General features: G+C 40.5%; 1 protein-coding gene across 8 annotated transcripts in view; it reads left to right on the top strand.

Annotated features, from left to right (window-relative positions):
- Positions 1–17,744, top strand: part of ARHGAP10 (Rho GTPase activating protein 10) — a 385,067-nt gene that overhangs the window by 250,137 nt on the left and 117,186 nt on the right. For all 8 annotated transcript variants that reach the window (XM_045163178.1, XM_044930651.2, XM_044930650.2 and 5 more), the window contains 3 exons: positions 3,939–3,997; positions 15,564–15,669; positions 17,035–17,194. In XM_045163178.1, coding sequence (XP_045019113.1) covers positions 3,939–3,997; positions 15,564–15,669; positions 17,035–17,194 — 325 coding nt within the window. The remainder of the gene's footprint in view (positions 1–3,938; positions 3,998–15,563; positions 15,670–17,034; positions 17,195–17,744) is intronic.

Consider the following 17,744-nt stretch of genomic DNA (forward strand, 5'->3'; position numbering starts at 1 on the left):
GCCTTGACTAGACAGACTATTGGCAAAGTAATGTCTCTGCTTTTGAATATGCTATCTAGATTGGTCATAACTTTCCTTCCAAGGAGTAAGTGTCTTTTAATTTCATGGCTGCAGTCACCATCTGCAGTGATTTTGGAGCCCAGAAAAATAAAAATAAATGCAGACTTAAATTGAAGAAAGTAGGGAAAATCACTAGACCATTCAGGTATGACCTAAATCAAATCCCTTATGATTATACAGTGGAAGTGAGAAATAGATTTAAGGGCCTAGATCTGATAGATAGAGTGCCTGATGAACTATGGAATGAGGTTCGTGACATTGTACAGGAGACAGGGATCAGAAAAGAAATGCAAAAAAGCAAAATGGCTGTCTGGGGAGGCCTTACAAATAGCTATGAAAAGAAGAGAAGTGAAAAGCAAAGGAGAAAAGGAAAGATATAAACATCTGAATGTAGAGTTACAAAGAGTAGCAAGAAGAGATAAGAAAGCCTTCTTCAGCGATCAATGCAAAGAAATAGAGGAAAACAACAGAATGGGAAAGACTAGAGATCTTTTCAAGAAAATCAGAGATACCAAAGGAACATTTCATGCAAAGATGGGCTCAATAAAGGACAGAAATGGTATGGACCTAACAGAAGCAGAAGATATTAAGAAGAGATGGCAAGAATACACAGAAGAACTGTACAAAAAAGATCTTCATGACCCAGATAATCACGATGGTGTACTGACCTAAAGCCAGACATCCTGGAATGTGAAGTCAAGTGGGCCTTAGAAGACATCACTACGAACAAAGCTAGTGGAGGTGATGGAATTCCAGTTGAGCTATTCCAAATCCTGAAAGATGATGCTGTGAAAGTGCTGCACTCAATGAGCCAGCAAATTTGGAAAACTCAGCAGTGGCCACAGGACTGGAAAAGATATCTCTGTTACTGATTGCCGGGGTCCAGCCCCTGCTGATCCAGGGTATTTGAAGCGGGGATGGCATCCGTGAGGATCAGGATACAATAGCTTCAATTAGATATTAATTAGAGATGTAAAGAGTAATAGAATGAGGATAGCTCAGTAGGAAAATTCAGTGGAGAAAAGAGGCTGAGTAGCTTGGTTTGCACGGGAGACCAATAAAACTTCAAGACAAGAAGTTTGCACCACTTACGTAGGCCACAGGTGTCCTGTTCTCCCGAAGGAGAGGAGACACTGAGGCCTCCCCCGTCGGATCTTAGAAGCCCAGGCATAATTAGTAAGCATGGCGGGTTCTGCGCTCCAGATGAAGACTCAGCCAGAGTTTGAGAGAGAGAGTGACATGGGGAGACCAGTATTTCGAGAAACTGATCCCAATTCTTATTTTCCATGGTCTACTTTTATACACTGAGATGTTATGCAAAAGTCACGCGGGGTCAGCAGTCCTGACTTTTATCAAAGTCAGGTGCTTCATACAAATGTATACAGAGGTCTTAGGGGTGTTACATCATCTTCTGGCCAGGGGGCCTGCTGACAATTTATGACCCTCTCCTTGTGACAGAGGTCAGTCAACCAGGACACTTATTTTTCCAGGGGTGATTATTCTTAAAACAGACGCCACCCAAATAAAGTTACATTCCTATAGGGTGAGGGTGTAGTGGGTTTTAGTTAAGGAAAGAATTTACTTAGCCTAAGGTCCAACATGATTAATATCAAAGGTTAATACTTATTTCTTCTATATATTCATTAATGTGTATAAGGGCAGGGGATGTGGAGACTTAGCGTAAACATTGGCTCAACAAATGAAAAACCCTTCACCAATACAATTTCTAATCAGCCCACTGTACTTACACTAATAGTTTTCTAACTTCTCTAAAGAACCTGTTTTAGAAGGTTTAAAGCATCTCGTGCCTCTAACGGTTGGGAGGCTGTGAGCAATCACATGTGGCTGGACAAGCCTGTCAGGCAGGCTAGAGAACCTTCAGAGGAGTTTGTAGGTTGAAACACTCCTGTCACACCCAGGAATTATTATTAACTGGAGCTCTAAGTTAACTCCTCCAAAAGAGGTGGTGGGGGACAGCCCCCCGTAAAGTCAGAGGTGTAGGTGACAGCACAAAGTTGTAAAGTAGGCAGGCTCTGGTTATGGGGGTAGATGGTCGAGGATTTCCAGGGGGACTCCTGAGGCTCGATCCCACCTTTGCGTATGTCGAGCCTCCTTCCTCATGACCTTTGCCACGGGCGGAGTGCCTCCCACCGGCTCCCCGCAACTGATGTCTAATTCAGTTTTTAATTGTAAACAGAAATACCCTGTATAAATTGAACCCTTTAAATTTATTGAGATTTGTTTCATGGTCCAGGATATCTTTATCATGATGAGTCCTCCATATGCACTAGGAAAGAATGTGTTTTCTGTTGATTTTGGATACAGTGTCATTTAGGTGACAGGAATACCAATTAGGTGGGCTTCCCTTGCAGCTTAGCTGGTAAAGAATCTGCCTGCAATGCAGAAGACCTGGGTTTGATCCCTGGGTTGGGAAGATCCCCTAGAGAAGGGAAAGGCTACCCTACTCCAGTATTCTGGCCTAGAGAATTCCATGGACTGTGTAGTCCATGGGATTGCAAAGAGTCGGACACGACTGAGCGACTCACTCTCGCTTTGATACCAATTAGGTACATTGATGGTTGGTAGCTTTGGTCAAATCTGTATCCTAATTGATTTTGTCTGCTTGTTATTTATTATCTTATTTTTGCCTACTTGTTTTTATCAGTTACTGAAACAGAGAGATGTTTAAATCTCTGGTCACATTTGTGGACTTGTCTTTTTCCTCCTTGTAGTTCCATCGGTTTTTGCTTCATGGATTTTGAAGATCCTGTTATTAGACCCATTAACATTTATGATTATTGCAAATTCCCTGGCAGTCCATTAGGATTCTGTGCTTTCATTGCCGAGACTGAGGGCAGGGATTGAACCCTAAGAACCTGCAAATCATGGGGGCACAGCCAAAATAAATTAATAAATTTAAAAAACTCATTTAGGATTGTTTAAAAAATTAGGATTGTTATGTCTTCTTGATGAATTGACCTCTTTGTCAGTGTGAAATGACCTTCTTTATCCCTGGCATTTTGAATGTGATTTGAATGTGTTTTAAATTTTTTTTCTGTGTGTATATATGTCTTTAATTTTTTAAAAAACATTTGAAGAAGAATTTCTGGGCTTCATGATCTAAGTGTTTTAAGAAGTTTTTATCTTTTATGTTGCCAGATTGCCCTCCAGAAAGCGAGTGCAGATTGATAACTCATCTTAGTGTTCTTTAAGTGTTTATAGAGTTTGAAGATCTGGTCTTTTAAAGTTTAAGATACATATAAATGTTGGTTGAACTAACATTCTGTTGACCACAGTATGAAATCTACTATTTATGTAATCTGCTTTGTAGAAAATTAAAATGATTTTTTTAAAGTTGTTCTCAATTTTATTTTATGTCTTTGTTTCATAGGCATATATCAAAATTAAACATTATATTTTTATAAGAGATGTAAGAGGAGGGGGCTTGATTTCTTTAAGTTTGTTTAATCTTCTCCATATAGTTTTTGTGGCATCTTCAATGAATGCCCTAGGGTGATTGCCAATATTATGTTTATATTTGGTTGGATAAAATGTTTGACCTTAAATAAATTAGTCTGTGGAAGGAAGTTTTATATATGAAATCAGATGTTTATAAAGGTACTTTCCTACATTAAATGTGAAATACTATGTGCTTAGATCCGATAGGGATTTGTGACTGCTTGAGCTTTTGATAATGCCTGGTGCAGATAACACTTAATAAAGGAATCCATTTGAATGATGTATCTTTTTTGATATGTAAAATATTTCTTGGAGAGTTTTGCACATAAAGAAATGCATGACATATTGAATATCCTTTTTATAAAAAGTGCAAAGAGAGTTGACCTGTTTGGTAATTCTGAGCTGTCTTTTCCATGTAGGAGTCTTCCAGAGCCGCTGATGACCTATGAGTTACATGGAGATTTCATTGTTCCAGCCAGTAAGTATTGTGTCGAGGTGATAGAAGCAGTTCTGTGGTTAACTGTGTATACGCTAAAATTTCCACTAAATGGAAACTGAATTTTGATTTAAATCTCCCTAATTTAATTTCCATTTAAATTTCCACTAAATCTCATTTCCACTAAAATGAGAGATTTGTTTTTGTTATAATCTGTATTAAAAATGGAAATCACTTTAGGAGGTGTTTGACATTTCCCCCCCTTTTAGAAGATGAAAAAAGGAACAATTAATACATGCATTCATACATTCACAGATGTTTATTTATTGCCTACCGTGCACTGGTCCCTGGTAGATAATGAATATATTGAGCTGTGAAAGGATTTCTGCTCCCAGGAGTGAATTCTGTAGCAAATATTGGGGTTCACACACTTCTCCCTAAACCATAATATGTATAATAATGTCATGAGCACAATGTGATGGGAACACAGACATATTTAACTTGCAGAAGGTTGGGGAGATTAGCAGATTTGGAGAGATTAGCAGGTTGGAAATGACTTCACATAGAAAGATATTTAGATGGAAACTGCAGGCAGAAGGAATATTGTGAGCTCATGCCAGAAACCCACACAATATTTGGTAGAGAGTGAATTCTGTGTGATAAAACGTTAAATGAAAAAGGCTTATAGTTGGTAGAATTTTAATTTGTGATTACATTTTTTTGTGAGTCATAACTCATTTCTTGTTTTCTTTCTATTATACACTCAATTATACTGTGTTATACACACTCAATTTTTATATTTGACACATGGTGTTTAATCATCATAGTCCTCCTAAATATTCTGGTGTTAGGTATTTAATAGTTAAGGAAAGCAAGGTTGGGATATGTTAAGTACCTTGCCAGGTTATAGAGATCTTTATTTAAAATTCAAAACCCCAGTTCTATTGGCTGAAACCCGCAGTATTGGTTTTCACAGGTGCACTGACGGTAGCTGTAATTGTATTTTCATTTCCGTTTATTTTTTTCCCTTGGATGTATTCCATAGTTTAATCTGTTGAAAACCTTAGAGCAATCCCTTTGGGTCCCATGTTACTGCTGCCCAAACATTGCTTTAAATGTTATCTCCTTGTGAGGTCCCTGCTCCAGCCAGCATGAAGGTTCCTGGGAGGTCGCAGAAAGAAGTAATGGGTCAACCCAGTTAGATTCTACATATAAAACAGGCGTTTGCAAAAATATGGTTCTATTCACTTGTTTTCACATGGAAGAGGATTTTTTTAAAAAAGGGAATCAGTATGATCAAGGAAGTAGGGGAAAGTTTTCTTGGCAAAAACTCAAGCAAATGCTTAGTTGTTTTGAATTCTTGCCTGTGGCATTTCTGGCAAACCGGGGAAAGAGAAATTAAACTCTCGTTGGAGGACAATTGTTTCATGTTGTTTGCCTCCGAGACTGGAAAAAGCAGAAGAGTGCCAGTTTTAATCTAAAATCCTTTGAGAATTGGAGAAAGATAAAGTGATTATGGGATAAAGGTTTCAGTTACCATGAGTTAGTATCGTTATCGCGCCTTGTAACTGAAGCCAGTATGTTTGAAATTCTAACATCACTGTATTTTTACCAGATGTAGAGGTGGGAGCTCACAAGTGGTTGCTAAGTCCTAGGAGGTGAGTTTCAAGAGTTGTTGAGGCTGTCCTTTCACACTGTGGAGGAAGGGATTGTATAAGTACAAAAGGTAGCGTCACCTTCTAGACCAGAGCCTTATTTTTGGCTTCCGGACTTTGTGAGGATCCCATACAGCGGGCTCTCAGTTCCTGACCAGTAATCGAACCCGTACCCTCTGCTGTGGAAGCTCAAAGTCCTAACCACTGGACTGCCAGAAAAATCCTTCCCTTCATTTTTTTTCCTTGTCAGTTTCTTTCCTGTAGAGGTCTGTTGAGAACCTGTGAGTTCATTTCTGGAGTATATAATACAAATAGAAATTTCTCTCTCTGTTGTCATCACAGAAAAGAATTTTTTTCTTCTTCATTCTTAAAAAACAAAAAACAAACAAAAAACCCCCTACTGATCCATGTTGAATGCATCAAGAAATTAAAAAAAAATTTTTTTTCTTAGTAAAATTAAGAGCATTTCAGATGATGGAGTTTACTTAAAATTGCTAAAGAAACTGGAAACCATCTGTGTAGGAAAATCACTCCTGTGTGTCTCCTGCACACACACAATACTTCACTTCTGGTCACCAAATGTGTGGGTTTCCCCCCATACCAACCAATTCTGTGATGCCAGCTGAGCGGCCTGCAGTTAGATTCAGTTCTGATTCTGTCTACCTGGAGCTGACCTCTGATCCCACAACTTAAGGACTTGGTCCTACAAGACTGCCTTCCCATTAAGATACCAGTCCCAAGTCCCAGGTTATTCCTGGTACTTTTGACTGACCAGCTAGGAGTTCACTTTCTCATAACCCCCGTCCTGGACATGAGAATTTGTTAGAGTAGTTCATAGAACTTGTGGAAATGCAAGTGTCCATTTATTTACCAGCTTATGGTAATGCATTGTATAAAAGATATGATGAAGGATGCAGATACATGGTCAGGCTCATAGGGCAAAGTCCAGATGTCTCCCGAGTAGGAGTGTTAGACCCATGAAGCTGGGATGTGCCACCCTCCTGGCATTTAGATACGTTCATTCACTTGGAAGCTGTCTCTCTATACCCTGTGCTAGAGGCACTTTGTATGAAGTCTTCATCCTGAAGGCATGATGGATTATTAACTCCATTTCTTGGCCCTCTCCAGAGAATGGTGGATGGACCTGAAAATTCAAGCTTCTTTCTACCCGCCACGTAGAAGCCCACCAAAAGGCACCTCATTAAAACAAAAGGCATTCTGATCACCCCCAGGTTCAGAGGGACTTGGGAGCTTGGTGTTAGATGTTCTCATCACTCAGGAAATTGCAGCGCTCCTAGGAGTTCTGTGTCAGGAACTAGAAATATTAGAACATAAGACTCTCTGAGCACTCCCCAAAGACAAGGGTTTTAGGAGCTCAGCATCAGGAACTATATCAGGAACTCACAGGCACAGAGACCAATATATGTATATTTCTTACTACTTCATACCATCCATCTTGTGAGAGAATATAATGGGATTTTAGTATAGGAATTTGTAAGGTGAAAATACAGTTGGTTTGGTCCTGCTGGAATCAGAAGCTTACCCAGCTGGGGGAGACTGGTAGGCATTTACCTGGATCTGTTACTGCACATGGGGTGTATTTCCTTTGAGAATGTAGTCCTCAGTGTGTGTCTCAGCCTTTCAGGCTCACAGTCTTTGATAGATCATATTAGTAAGAATTGGACCCAGGCTTCAGGGTTGTACTCATGCTAAACTTCATTTGAGAATGAAAACTGAAGCCTGGATGCCTAACACGGCATTACTCTAAAACTTCCCGTCTCCCAAATCAGAAATTTTTCTTCTTTAGTCTGTGTTCTTCAGTTCAGTATGTGTTCTTCCTGTAGTCAAGTTACCTGGGAAGCAAAATCATAAATCACAAAAGTTCTATAGTCATTTGTAATGAAAAGGAAATGATTACAGGAAAGGCACGAGTGTCTGCCTAGCTAGATTGTTCTGTCCTTGTTTCTTGTAGGGGAAACAAGACAAAGTCATGTTGTCTTGGTGAAGAGGGACTCAGAAATCTGGAAATTAAAGAAATTGGATGCTTAATGACATCAAGCTATCTGAGCCTGATGTATTCAATATCTGGTAGATAGGGTCTCTCCCAGAAGAACTGGATTCCTTGATGTCTGTTAATTGAAGACCTTTGTCCCGTGGAAAGTACTTGAATGGTTACTGCTAATGGTTTCCTAAAGTTACAGTATAATTGATTTATGACATTTAAATATTGAATTTAAGTTTATCTGTCTGTGTATCTTCGATAAGCCCCAGTAAGCTACGTTCGTATCTTTTCCAGTCTCCGTTAGTTGGCACAGCAACGTAAGCAGATTGACATTAAGTGTTGCAGATGCTGATTTGTAGTTCCACAATTTAAAATGCTTTTGCTATTACAGTAAACTCCTGTCCCTGGCAAGTGGCAGGAATTTGGTGTTATGGTGAATTCAGTATCTTAGATTTTTTAAAAAGTTATGTCTTGCATTCTTTGTCAGTTTATATTAGTTAAAATATAATGAAATGCACATGGCATAGGCAGCTAAGGACACTTTATCTTAGAAAACTCCTTTTGAGTACCTGAAAGTTATTATTATGTTGTAGCCGCATGAAAATGCCCATTAATATAAAGCTTTGATTAATATAAAAATGGAACAAAACGGAGAAAAAGTAGTTTCACTTTAAAAACTTTGTATCCACAAAATCTTCTTTTTTGGAAGAAGGAAAATCAAACTCAGGAAAAAAATGTGTGTGTGACTTCAAATGAGATGGGTGTGAGCTGGTAGGAGAGGGACTCAGGAAAGGTCATGGAAGGTTTTGATTCTGTTTTTCAAAACTGATTATAGTACTTTTAGAAATGAAGAACCTTATCCTTAGAAGGCAGGAAAACTCTTTTCCTATCTTGTATTTCTGAAGAAGTGATAAATCAAAAATATTAAAATTAGATTTTCTTTGAAGAAGATGATTATTGACAAGATACACACATGAATTAGAAGTAGCGCAGAGTTTTCAAAAATTTTTAGTTTTTGAAAGTATGAAATTCTTATTGCAGGCAAACTTCCTTTCTTTTCCTGGGAATTTTTTTTACTGTTTTTGAGCGTCCCTGCTTTAATTTCATTTTTAAAATCAAAGCTGTGAATTGAAAAATGCTATTATATTTTTATTGCTTTCATTTCCTTCCAGCTTTGATGTAGTAAGGTGTTATCTTGGTTTTAACTCCAGACTAGAAACTTGATTATAATTTATCACCTAACTCTTTAGAGAGTTGTACTTTTACTTTTGATGACAAATGTAGTCTGTATCTAAGAGTCTTTTATTATTTAATAGTATTTGATTAATACTCCTTTATCCTTTATCATGTGCCTTTTCATTTCTTAGCCTTTTTTCCTTCCTCTTGCTTTATCAACAACATGTCCTGTGTTTTAAAATCTCATTCTTCTTCTCAAACAGTACTACTGAAAGTGTCAAATGGAACAAACTCAACTTTACAAACATTGGAAGCAACCTAAATATTCATGAAATTATTGTTATGCAGTCCATTTAATGACCAAGAGATGTCTGTTATATATTAAAGGAAACAGAGTATTTGAATATCTCATTGAAAAAAAGAAGGAAGAATCTGAAAGGATTAAATTTAAACGTTACTAACACAGCCACTGTGGAGAACAGTATGGAGGGACCTAAAAAAATCTAAAACTAGTTACATATGGTCCTGCAATCCCACTCTTGGGCATATAGCTGGAAACGGTGAAAACTCTCACTCAGAAACTTGTATGTACACCAGTGTTCATAGTGGTATTATTTACTATAGCCAGGACGTGGAAGCAGCCTAAATGTTCATCAAGAGATGAATGGATAAAAATGTGATTTTTGTGTATACACACACATACACACACGATGGAGTATTAGCCATGGAAAGAATGACATAATGCCATTAGTAGTGACGTGGATGAACCTAGAGATTGTCATACTAAGTGAAGTAAATCAGACAAAGGCAAATACCATATGATATCACTTCTACGTGGAATCTAAAAAAAAAAAATGATACAAATGAACTTATTTACAAAATAGAAATAGACTCACAGACATAGAAAACAAATTTATGGTTACCCAAGGGGAAAAGGGGTAAGGTGGGATAAATTAGGATTTTGGGAGCAACATATACACACTTGTTGTTGTTTAGTCAGTAAGTTGTGTCTGACTCTTTTGTGACCCCGTGGACTGTAGCCTGCTGTCCATGGGATTCTCCAGGCAATAATACAGGAGTGTGTTGCCATTTCCTTCTCCAGGGGATACTCCCCCCGAGGGATAGATCCCGAGTCTCCTGCATCGGCAGGAGGATTCTTTCCCACTGAGCCACCAGGGAAGCCCATTTACACACTGCTATATATAAAATAGATTAACAACGAGGACCTACTGTATAGCACAGGGAACTATATTTAGCATCTTGTAATGACCTCAAATGAAAAAGAGTTTTAAAAATTAAGATTTTATCTTAGGGTGAGATAAGTTTTATGAGTGGCTTGGACTTTTCTTTGAAACATAATAGAAATGTGCACAAATAGTGTGCAGTTAATGATTTTCGGTGAAGTGGAGATACCTGTGCAGTTAGCCCTCAGGTCATGAAACCGAACATCGAGGAATTTCCTGGTTAGGACTCTGCCTTCACCACCGAGGTGAGACAGCCGCCCCCGGTTTCTATCCCCCCTCCGCCATGCTCCTGACTTCTGACATCGTGGGTGAGGTTGCTGCGTTTGACCTGTATGTGAATGGAATCATACAGGACACACTGACGTGTCTGGCTTAAGTTCATCTAACGAGATGTCTTCCTGTGGAGGGAAGCGGCACGTCACTCTCACGGCAGTGCAGCACCCCATTGTGTGAATATACCGTCATCCACCTTTCTGGGCTTGATGCATACTTGAGTTGCTTCAATTTTGGACTGTTACCTAAAGTGCTGCTGCCAAGAACATTCCAGTGTGTGTCCTTTAGTGAGTGGTCCTATGGCATGTTGGGATCATCAGGAATGTGTGTGTTCAAGATCGGTGGATTTTGCCTAACCGTCCTCCAAATTGGTTGTACATTCAGTTATTCCCACCTAGTTAATGCATGACAGTTCCATGTGCTTCATGTCCTTGTCAAAGCTTATTATTCACTTAGAGCCATCTTGATAGGTGTATAGGCGTTTTTATTGTGGTTTTAATTTCTATTTTCCTGATAACTAATGAGGTTTGGTGCTTTTGTTAAATGACCCATACATGTATGGGTCATTTAACTGTCGTCTTTCTTATATTTTTGCTCTACGCTTTCCCATTTTTCTTTTGGATTGTCTCTTTCTCTTTTGATTGTAGGAATTCTATGTACTCTGATTGCATGTTCTTTTTAAACTATATGTATTTCCGATTTTTAGTGATTTTTTTTTTTTTTACTGAATTTTTACTTTATCTGTTTTCTAAAATTTTAGCAGAACAGACTTTTTTTTTTTAACAATGATAAGGCGGTGAAACTGTTATTTTGAAAAAGCATATTCCCTAAGTCAAGCAGAGAAAGACAAATACTGCATGATCTCACTTATTTGTGAACTTAAAAACAAACAAAAAACCTTCAAGTTCACAGACACTGGGATCAGATGAGTAGTTGACAGAGGTGGGAGGCAATGGGGTGGGGAAAATGGGTGAACAGGGGTAAATGGTACAGACGTCCAATTGTAACATAAATGAGTCTTGAGGATGTAATGTACAGCTTGATGGCTATAGGTGATAACACTGTATTGTATGTTTTTAAGAGAGTAGATCTTAGAAGTTCTCATCACCAGGAAAAATATCTGTAACTATTTGTGGTGACAGATGTTAACTTGTTACGGTGATCATTTTTCATTTTGCAGTGTATCCAAATATTGAATTACAGTGTTGTACACCTGAAACTAATATAATGTTACATGCCAATTATTAAAAAGTTAAAAAAAATAAAAAAACACACTAAATTCCCCTTTCTTAATCGGCTTTGCCTTTCTTTTCCTGTTTCTGTCCTTTCTCCCACCACCCTCCTGCCCTGCCTTTTTTTCCTTTTTGGCTGAGCCTTTTGGCATACGGCACTTCTCCGACCACGGATCAATCTCGTGCCCCCCTGCAGTGGAAACGCAGAGTCTTAACCACTGGAGCACCAGGGAAATCCTCTCCTATTTTGAAAAGCTGGTTGAAACCCCACCCTCCCTGTCCCCTTCAGCACCTCACTCTTTAACCTCCTGCTTCTGTTAGGTAGACTTTGCCATATCTGGGGCTGCTCCTTTGTGTTTCGATTCCCCAGTCTCTCCTTAACTCCCGATGATATGATGGTACGAGCTACCCAGTCTTCACAGGTTTCTTCTCATCTGACTGTCTCACGACACAGCCTCCCTGGTCTTCTGGTCTCTTCCTCCTCCTGTGTTTTGCTTGGCTCCCTGTTGGCCTCTCCCCTGTAGGTCTTTGGAGCTCTTTTCCCCACCATGTCCTTTGTTGGCCTCTGGAGTAGTTGGGCAGCATTGGCCATGTGCCAGAGGTCACACGCTTTGGAGAGTGTGGCTAGTCTTCGGCTCTAAAGCATCTTCCCCTTTACAGATACCTGTTAGAGTGCCAGCCCTTGAATGTCACTTTCTCCATCACTCACCATTGTCTTCCTCCTCAAACATGCTTTGCCTCCTGGGTTCCTGTCTAGTTAGTAGAACTAACTCTACTGCCAGATAACCCAGCCGAGAAACGTCTTCATCTCTGCCTCTTCCTTTGACCTACAGCCAAGCTGAGGCTAGATCCTGTGAATTCTGCCTCTTCTGTAATAGCTCTCACATTAGAGGAACACAGACCGCAACAGTAACACAGATGACATCAGTAATGTTTGCTAACAGTTTGAGTGCCTCTCTCTGCCAGCCACTGGGGCTCAGTGCTTGACACTGGTCACCTCACTGAATCTGAGTGGCCTGCTTAGATAGTGCTGTTCACGTCATTTTGCAGGTGAGGAAACAGGCCTAGAGAGCTTAGGCAACTTGCCTAAGGCCACTTTGCTGTTAGTTGGGAGAAGTGATTCTACTGTCTTAACTGCAGACTACACTTCTTTGCTCTGTTTTCTTATTTGTAGTTCAACCCCTTTCCAGACTTCCCTGGTGGTTCAGATGGTAAAGAATCTGCCTGTAATGTGGGAGACCCAGGTTCGATCCTTAGATCAGGAAGATCCCCCGGTGGAGGAAATGGCAACCCACTCCAGTGTTCTTGCCTGGAGAATCCCATGGACAGAGGAGCCTGGCGGGCTATAGTCCGTGGGGTTACAAAGAGCTGGACACAACTGAGTGACTAACACAACTGTTTTCCCCATCTGCCTGCCCCTTCCTGCCTCGCTACTTCTTGCCCAGATAGCATTTCCCTCTTAATTTGTTCTTTTCCCAATTCAAATTCATCCTCCAAAAATTTCAGGTGTATCTTCCCCTCTGCTCATATTCTTTCTTGCTTTACTTTCAGTGACTAATTTAGAAGGCATCAGTAAAGACAGTTCTTTTTTAAAAAAATTTTTATTAGAGTGTAGTTGATTCACAGTGATGTGTTAGTTTCATGTGTACAGCAAAGTGAATCAGTTACACACATACATACACACACACGTATATATATATATATTTACTCTTCATTAGATTCTAGCTCATATAGGCCATTACAGAGTATTAAGTAGAGTTCCCTGTGCTACAGAGTAGGTTCTTATTAGTTAACTGATTTGTGTATAGTGTGTATATGTCAATCCCAGCCTCCAATTTATCCTCCCTGTTACCTTTGATAACTACTCATTTGTTTTCTACATCTGTCACTCAATTTTTGTTTTGTAAATAAGTTCATTTGTACCGCTTTTAAAAAAGATTCCGCATATAAGCAATATATGATATTTGTCTGACTTCACTCAGTGTGACCATCTCTAGGTCCATCTGTGTCACTGCCGGTGGCCTTATTTTGTTCTTATGGTTGAGTAATATTGGTCTTTACAGACCAAAGTTCGGTTCTGATCACCTTTCTATAAGTTGAAGCTGCCTTCTGTGAGGAGGCTGTGTACTTTCTCACACTGTTTGCCGAATGCAGAATGTACCCCTCACCTCCCAGTTCCGCCTGTCCCTGAAACCTTTCCTGTTTTTCAAGCCCCTGCTTCAATGCTCTCCCTTATGTGAAGCCTTCCTGCGCGTCCCTGCCAGCTCTCTGTGAACTTGCACTGCAGTTTGCAACCTTCCTTCCTGATGTGGTAACCTGAGCAGCTAATTCTCGTTAGCCACTTCTTTGACACCTCTGAAAACTCAAGCATAATTTTTGATATTAAGTGTTTTTTTTTTTTTGATGCGTTCCATGATTTTCCATCAACACAATAAAAGGAATTTGGGCACATTGTTCATAAGAGCCATGGATCATAAGACCAAAGTCTAAGGCATTAAGGGACTATATTTGTTCCCTTAAGCTGCTGTGACAAAGAACCACAAACTGAAGGGCTTAAAACAGGAGAAGTTTATTCTCTTACAGTTCAAGAGGTGAGGTCCCAAATCAAGGTGTCAGCAGGGCCTGCTCCCTTGGAAGACTCTAGGGTAGGGTCCTTCGTTGCCTCCTCCACCTTCTGACGTTTCCTGGCAATTCTTGGGGACCCTTGGCTTGTAGCTTCATCACTCCATTGACACATGGAGTCTCTCCTGTGTCTGCCTTCACAGTGGTCGTCTTCCCCCTGTGCTTTTGTTTTCTTATAAGGGCAGCAGTCATATTGGAATTGGGGCTTCCCTGGTGGCTCAGCTGGTAAAGAACCTGCCTGCTAGTGCAGGAGACACAAGAGACCCGGGTTCAATCCCTGGGTTGGGAAGATTCCTTGCAGAAGGAGATGGCAACGAGCTCCAGTATTCTTGCCTGGAAAATTCCACGGACAGAGGAGCCTGGTGGGCAGCACCACATTTCTCCACTGTTGTCTCATCTTCACTAATGACATCTTCAGTGACCTGTTCTAAATAAGCACTGAGTCAGGCACAGCGTGTGATCCCAATGTTTTGACATCTGGGGCCTGACTGACCCTGGGGAGACTGTCCTTTCCAGGGCTAACCAATTCCTAGAGATATTTAACCTTTGCACACTTTCCATGTGCGAACTAACCAATCCAGAGCCCACGTTGCCTCCCTGACCCCATCTTTCAGGTTCTAACATTCCAGGCCAACATTCTCCTGCCTTAGTCACTCCAGGACCAGGTGCCAGATAATCAGGAAGAGTCTTTATATCCCTGAGCCTGTTGAAAGATTTGGACCAACCAATCCTAAGCCTGCTTTCCCTGCCTTGTTCCTTCAGAAAGAGAGCACAGAAAAGCATCTTGCCCTCACCTCCTGACCGCCCCTGGTGCTTCACCGCATGGCCCTGCCTGGCATTGCATTTCCCCTTATTTCTAGGGATCTGTGAGGATCAGCTTCTTCCTTCATGACAGTTTTCATGTCTGTGTGTCTTACCACACCTGATGAAAACGAGATGGTACATTTAAAAACATTCACATTCTGTGATAACGGGAGTTAGAATTTCAGCACATTATTTTGGGGGATAAAATTTAATGCATCAAAGGAAAGAAGCCACTTGGTGAGATTTTATTTGCATTCCTCTGTGAGGTGGTGACCCATGACTAGAGTCAACAGGTAAGTGAGGAGCAGACTTGAGGAGCAGCGTGCCAGAGTGAGAAGCCATGGTGCCTTTCTGTTCTTAAATCCAGCAGAGGGAAAGGCGTTATTTGCTGCTGCACTGAAATTACATCATAGGGGAAGCATAGACGATTCATAATAGGGAGAAAGATGGATTTTCTTTTCCTTTGAACGGTGGCAAAATGCGTGTAAATTCTGTGCTTGAAGATTTAATGGATGAGCTGTTGCAATTGTTTGTTTTCAGGCCTATATTTCATTATGAATTCTCTGCTAACTTCTCTGTTTTTCTTTCTTTTTTTTAAAGAGAGCGGCAGCCCGGAATCTCGTGTTAATGCCATCCATTTCTTGGTACACAAACTGCCAGAAAAAAATAAAGAAATGTTGGATATTTTGGTGAAACACTTAACTAAGTAAGCCTCTTTTTCTTCCTGACTTGCTTTATTTTGCTCTGGGTGCCATGTCGTGGTGTGGGTCTGTAAGGCTTTGAACTGGGGCTGCGGACCCAATACCAGGGCCACACCTGCAAGGGCAGGCTGGACGCTTGCCTCGCTGTGTGTGTTTTGGACAAGAGTGATGAAATGTAATGCTCATGAAGTCCTATAATTATTTGCTTAGCTTCACTCCCAGCAACTCAGGGTTTGATTAGAAGTAAGAAAAGAGAACCTTAAACATTTCCCTACACACTGATTCTGGCCATGTGATTATAAGTCTGTTAGCAAATTTAGCTTGGTTTCACACCTTCCTAACTCTGAGTCTGCATGGATATATCCTTGAAGTTTGTTTAATCCAGTAATAGGCAGTTATTTCATTCAATCCATTCCATTTTTTTTTTCACTCCCTCTTTATAAAGTAAGCAAAATCTAATAATTCAGTGGGGAAATTAGCTCTTTCTTCATATATAAATGACTCCTAGGTCACTGTAAGTGTAGAATTTTAGAGGTGAGAGGAAGCTGAGGAACACTGTGTTTTATAACCTGTATTTCACACACACACAAAAGAAACTGAAGGTGGGAAAATATTGTGTGCTTCCAGGGGTTCTACTGCCGTAGAGCCATTCATTCATGAGCCTCTAAGGTTTTGGTTGAACACATAGTTGAACAAGATAAAGTCCCTGTCTTCGTGAAGTACCTTCTTTCTAGGAGGGAAAAGATAATGAACAGACTACAAATAAAAATCATGTCAGGTGGTAAGTGGTAAAAAGGCTCAGTAAGAGTGAGGGATAAAGAATATGTATTGGGTTTGGGACTATAAAGAGTTGTGATGGAGGGTCTTTTCGAGGATAAGACCTTTGAGTGGAGACTTGAATTGGGTGGCAGGGCTGCTGAGAACAGTCGCCCAGGTTGTTGGCTGCACAGTGGAGTATGGGTGTTCTGACCAAGCTCTGTGTGCTCGTGACGATGCTTCTTACAAAGGTGCCAAGTGGTCTGGGAGTCTCTGGAAACAAGTGTATAACGACCAGGGGAAAGAAGGAGTGTTCTTAGCAGAAAGGAACAGACAGTAAATGAAGGCCTTCAGGGACACAGGCTTAGCATAGACATAGAATTATTAAGAATGGTGCTGTGGTTAAACAGAGCATCAAAGAAAAGGAAGGAAGTGGGAAGGCAGGTAGGGTCCCCACCTGTGATGCCCTGCCAGGCGTGGCTCTTACAGTGGCGGACACTGAGGCCAGTTGAGTCTGGCTTCTTGCCTGTAGGGAAAGGCAGAGTTGCAGACATCCCACGGCCACTGCCCCTTCTTTTAACCAGAGACCTTTCTACCCCCTTTCATCTTATTAGTGTTTCAAATCACTCCAAGCAGAACCTCATGACCGTGGCAAATTTAGGAGTGGTGTTTGGACCAACTCTCATGAGGCCGCAGGAAGAGACTGTTGCTGCCCTCATGGACTTGAAGTTTCAGAACATCGTTGTGGAAATTTTAATTGAAAACCATGAAAAGGTAAAAGTGCCTTTTTTCTCCTTTCCTTAGGGTAATTCCTACTGGGGGCTTATTTCCATGTGAGGTACGCCTGTCCTCTTAGTTTTTTGTGTAATGATTTTATTATCATGATGGCAAGCCTGGTTCTGAGAAGTCCTCACGGAGTTTGTGTCTTTGGTGGAGTTCTATAAATCTGAAGCTTTCCTAGGCTTCTGCTATTCCACTGGTTTAAGGAAGCATCATTTATTCCAGATGTTGTAGACTGTTTCTTGCGGCCTTGTTCCTCGCCTTGGATTTCTCACGCAGATTCTGTTTTCTGTAACACAGGGAAAACATGTGTTGTTGGTCCGTTTCACACTCTCCCCAGAAAACCACACACAACTGCCCCCTCTCCTCACAGCTATGCCAACAATTTCAGGAGATCCACATGCATTCTTGAACCTGGGACCTCCAGGTTGAGAATCTCTGGCTTAAAATGAATAATCTCTTGCGTAACATATCCTATTGTTTGTTTGTGTTCAGAGGAATACATGAGTTTTCAGAATAAATGGACTCTTTCAAGATCTTTTAG

The sequence above is a fragment of the Bubalus bubalis genome, chromosome 17 (assembly GCF_019923935.1).
Source record: "Bubalus bubalis isolate 160015118507 breed Murrah chromosome 17, NDDB_SH_1, whole genome shotgun sequence".
Lineage (NCBI taxonomy): Eukaryota > Metazoa > Chordata > Mammalia > Artiodactyla > Bovidae > Bubalus > Bubalus bubalis.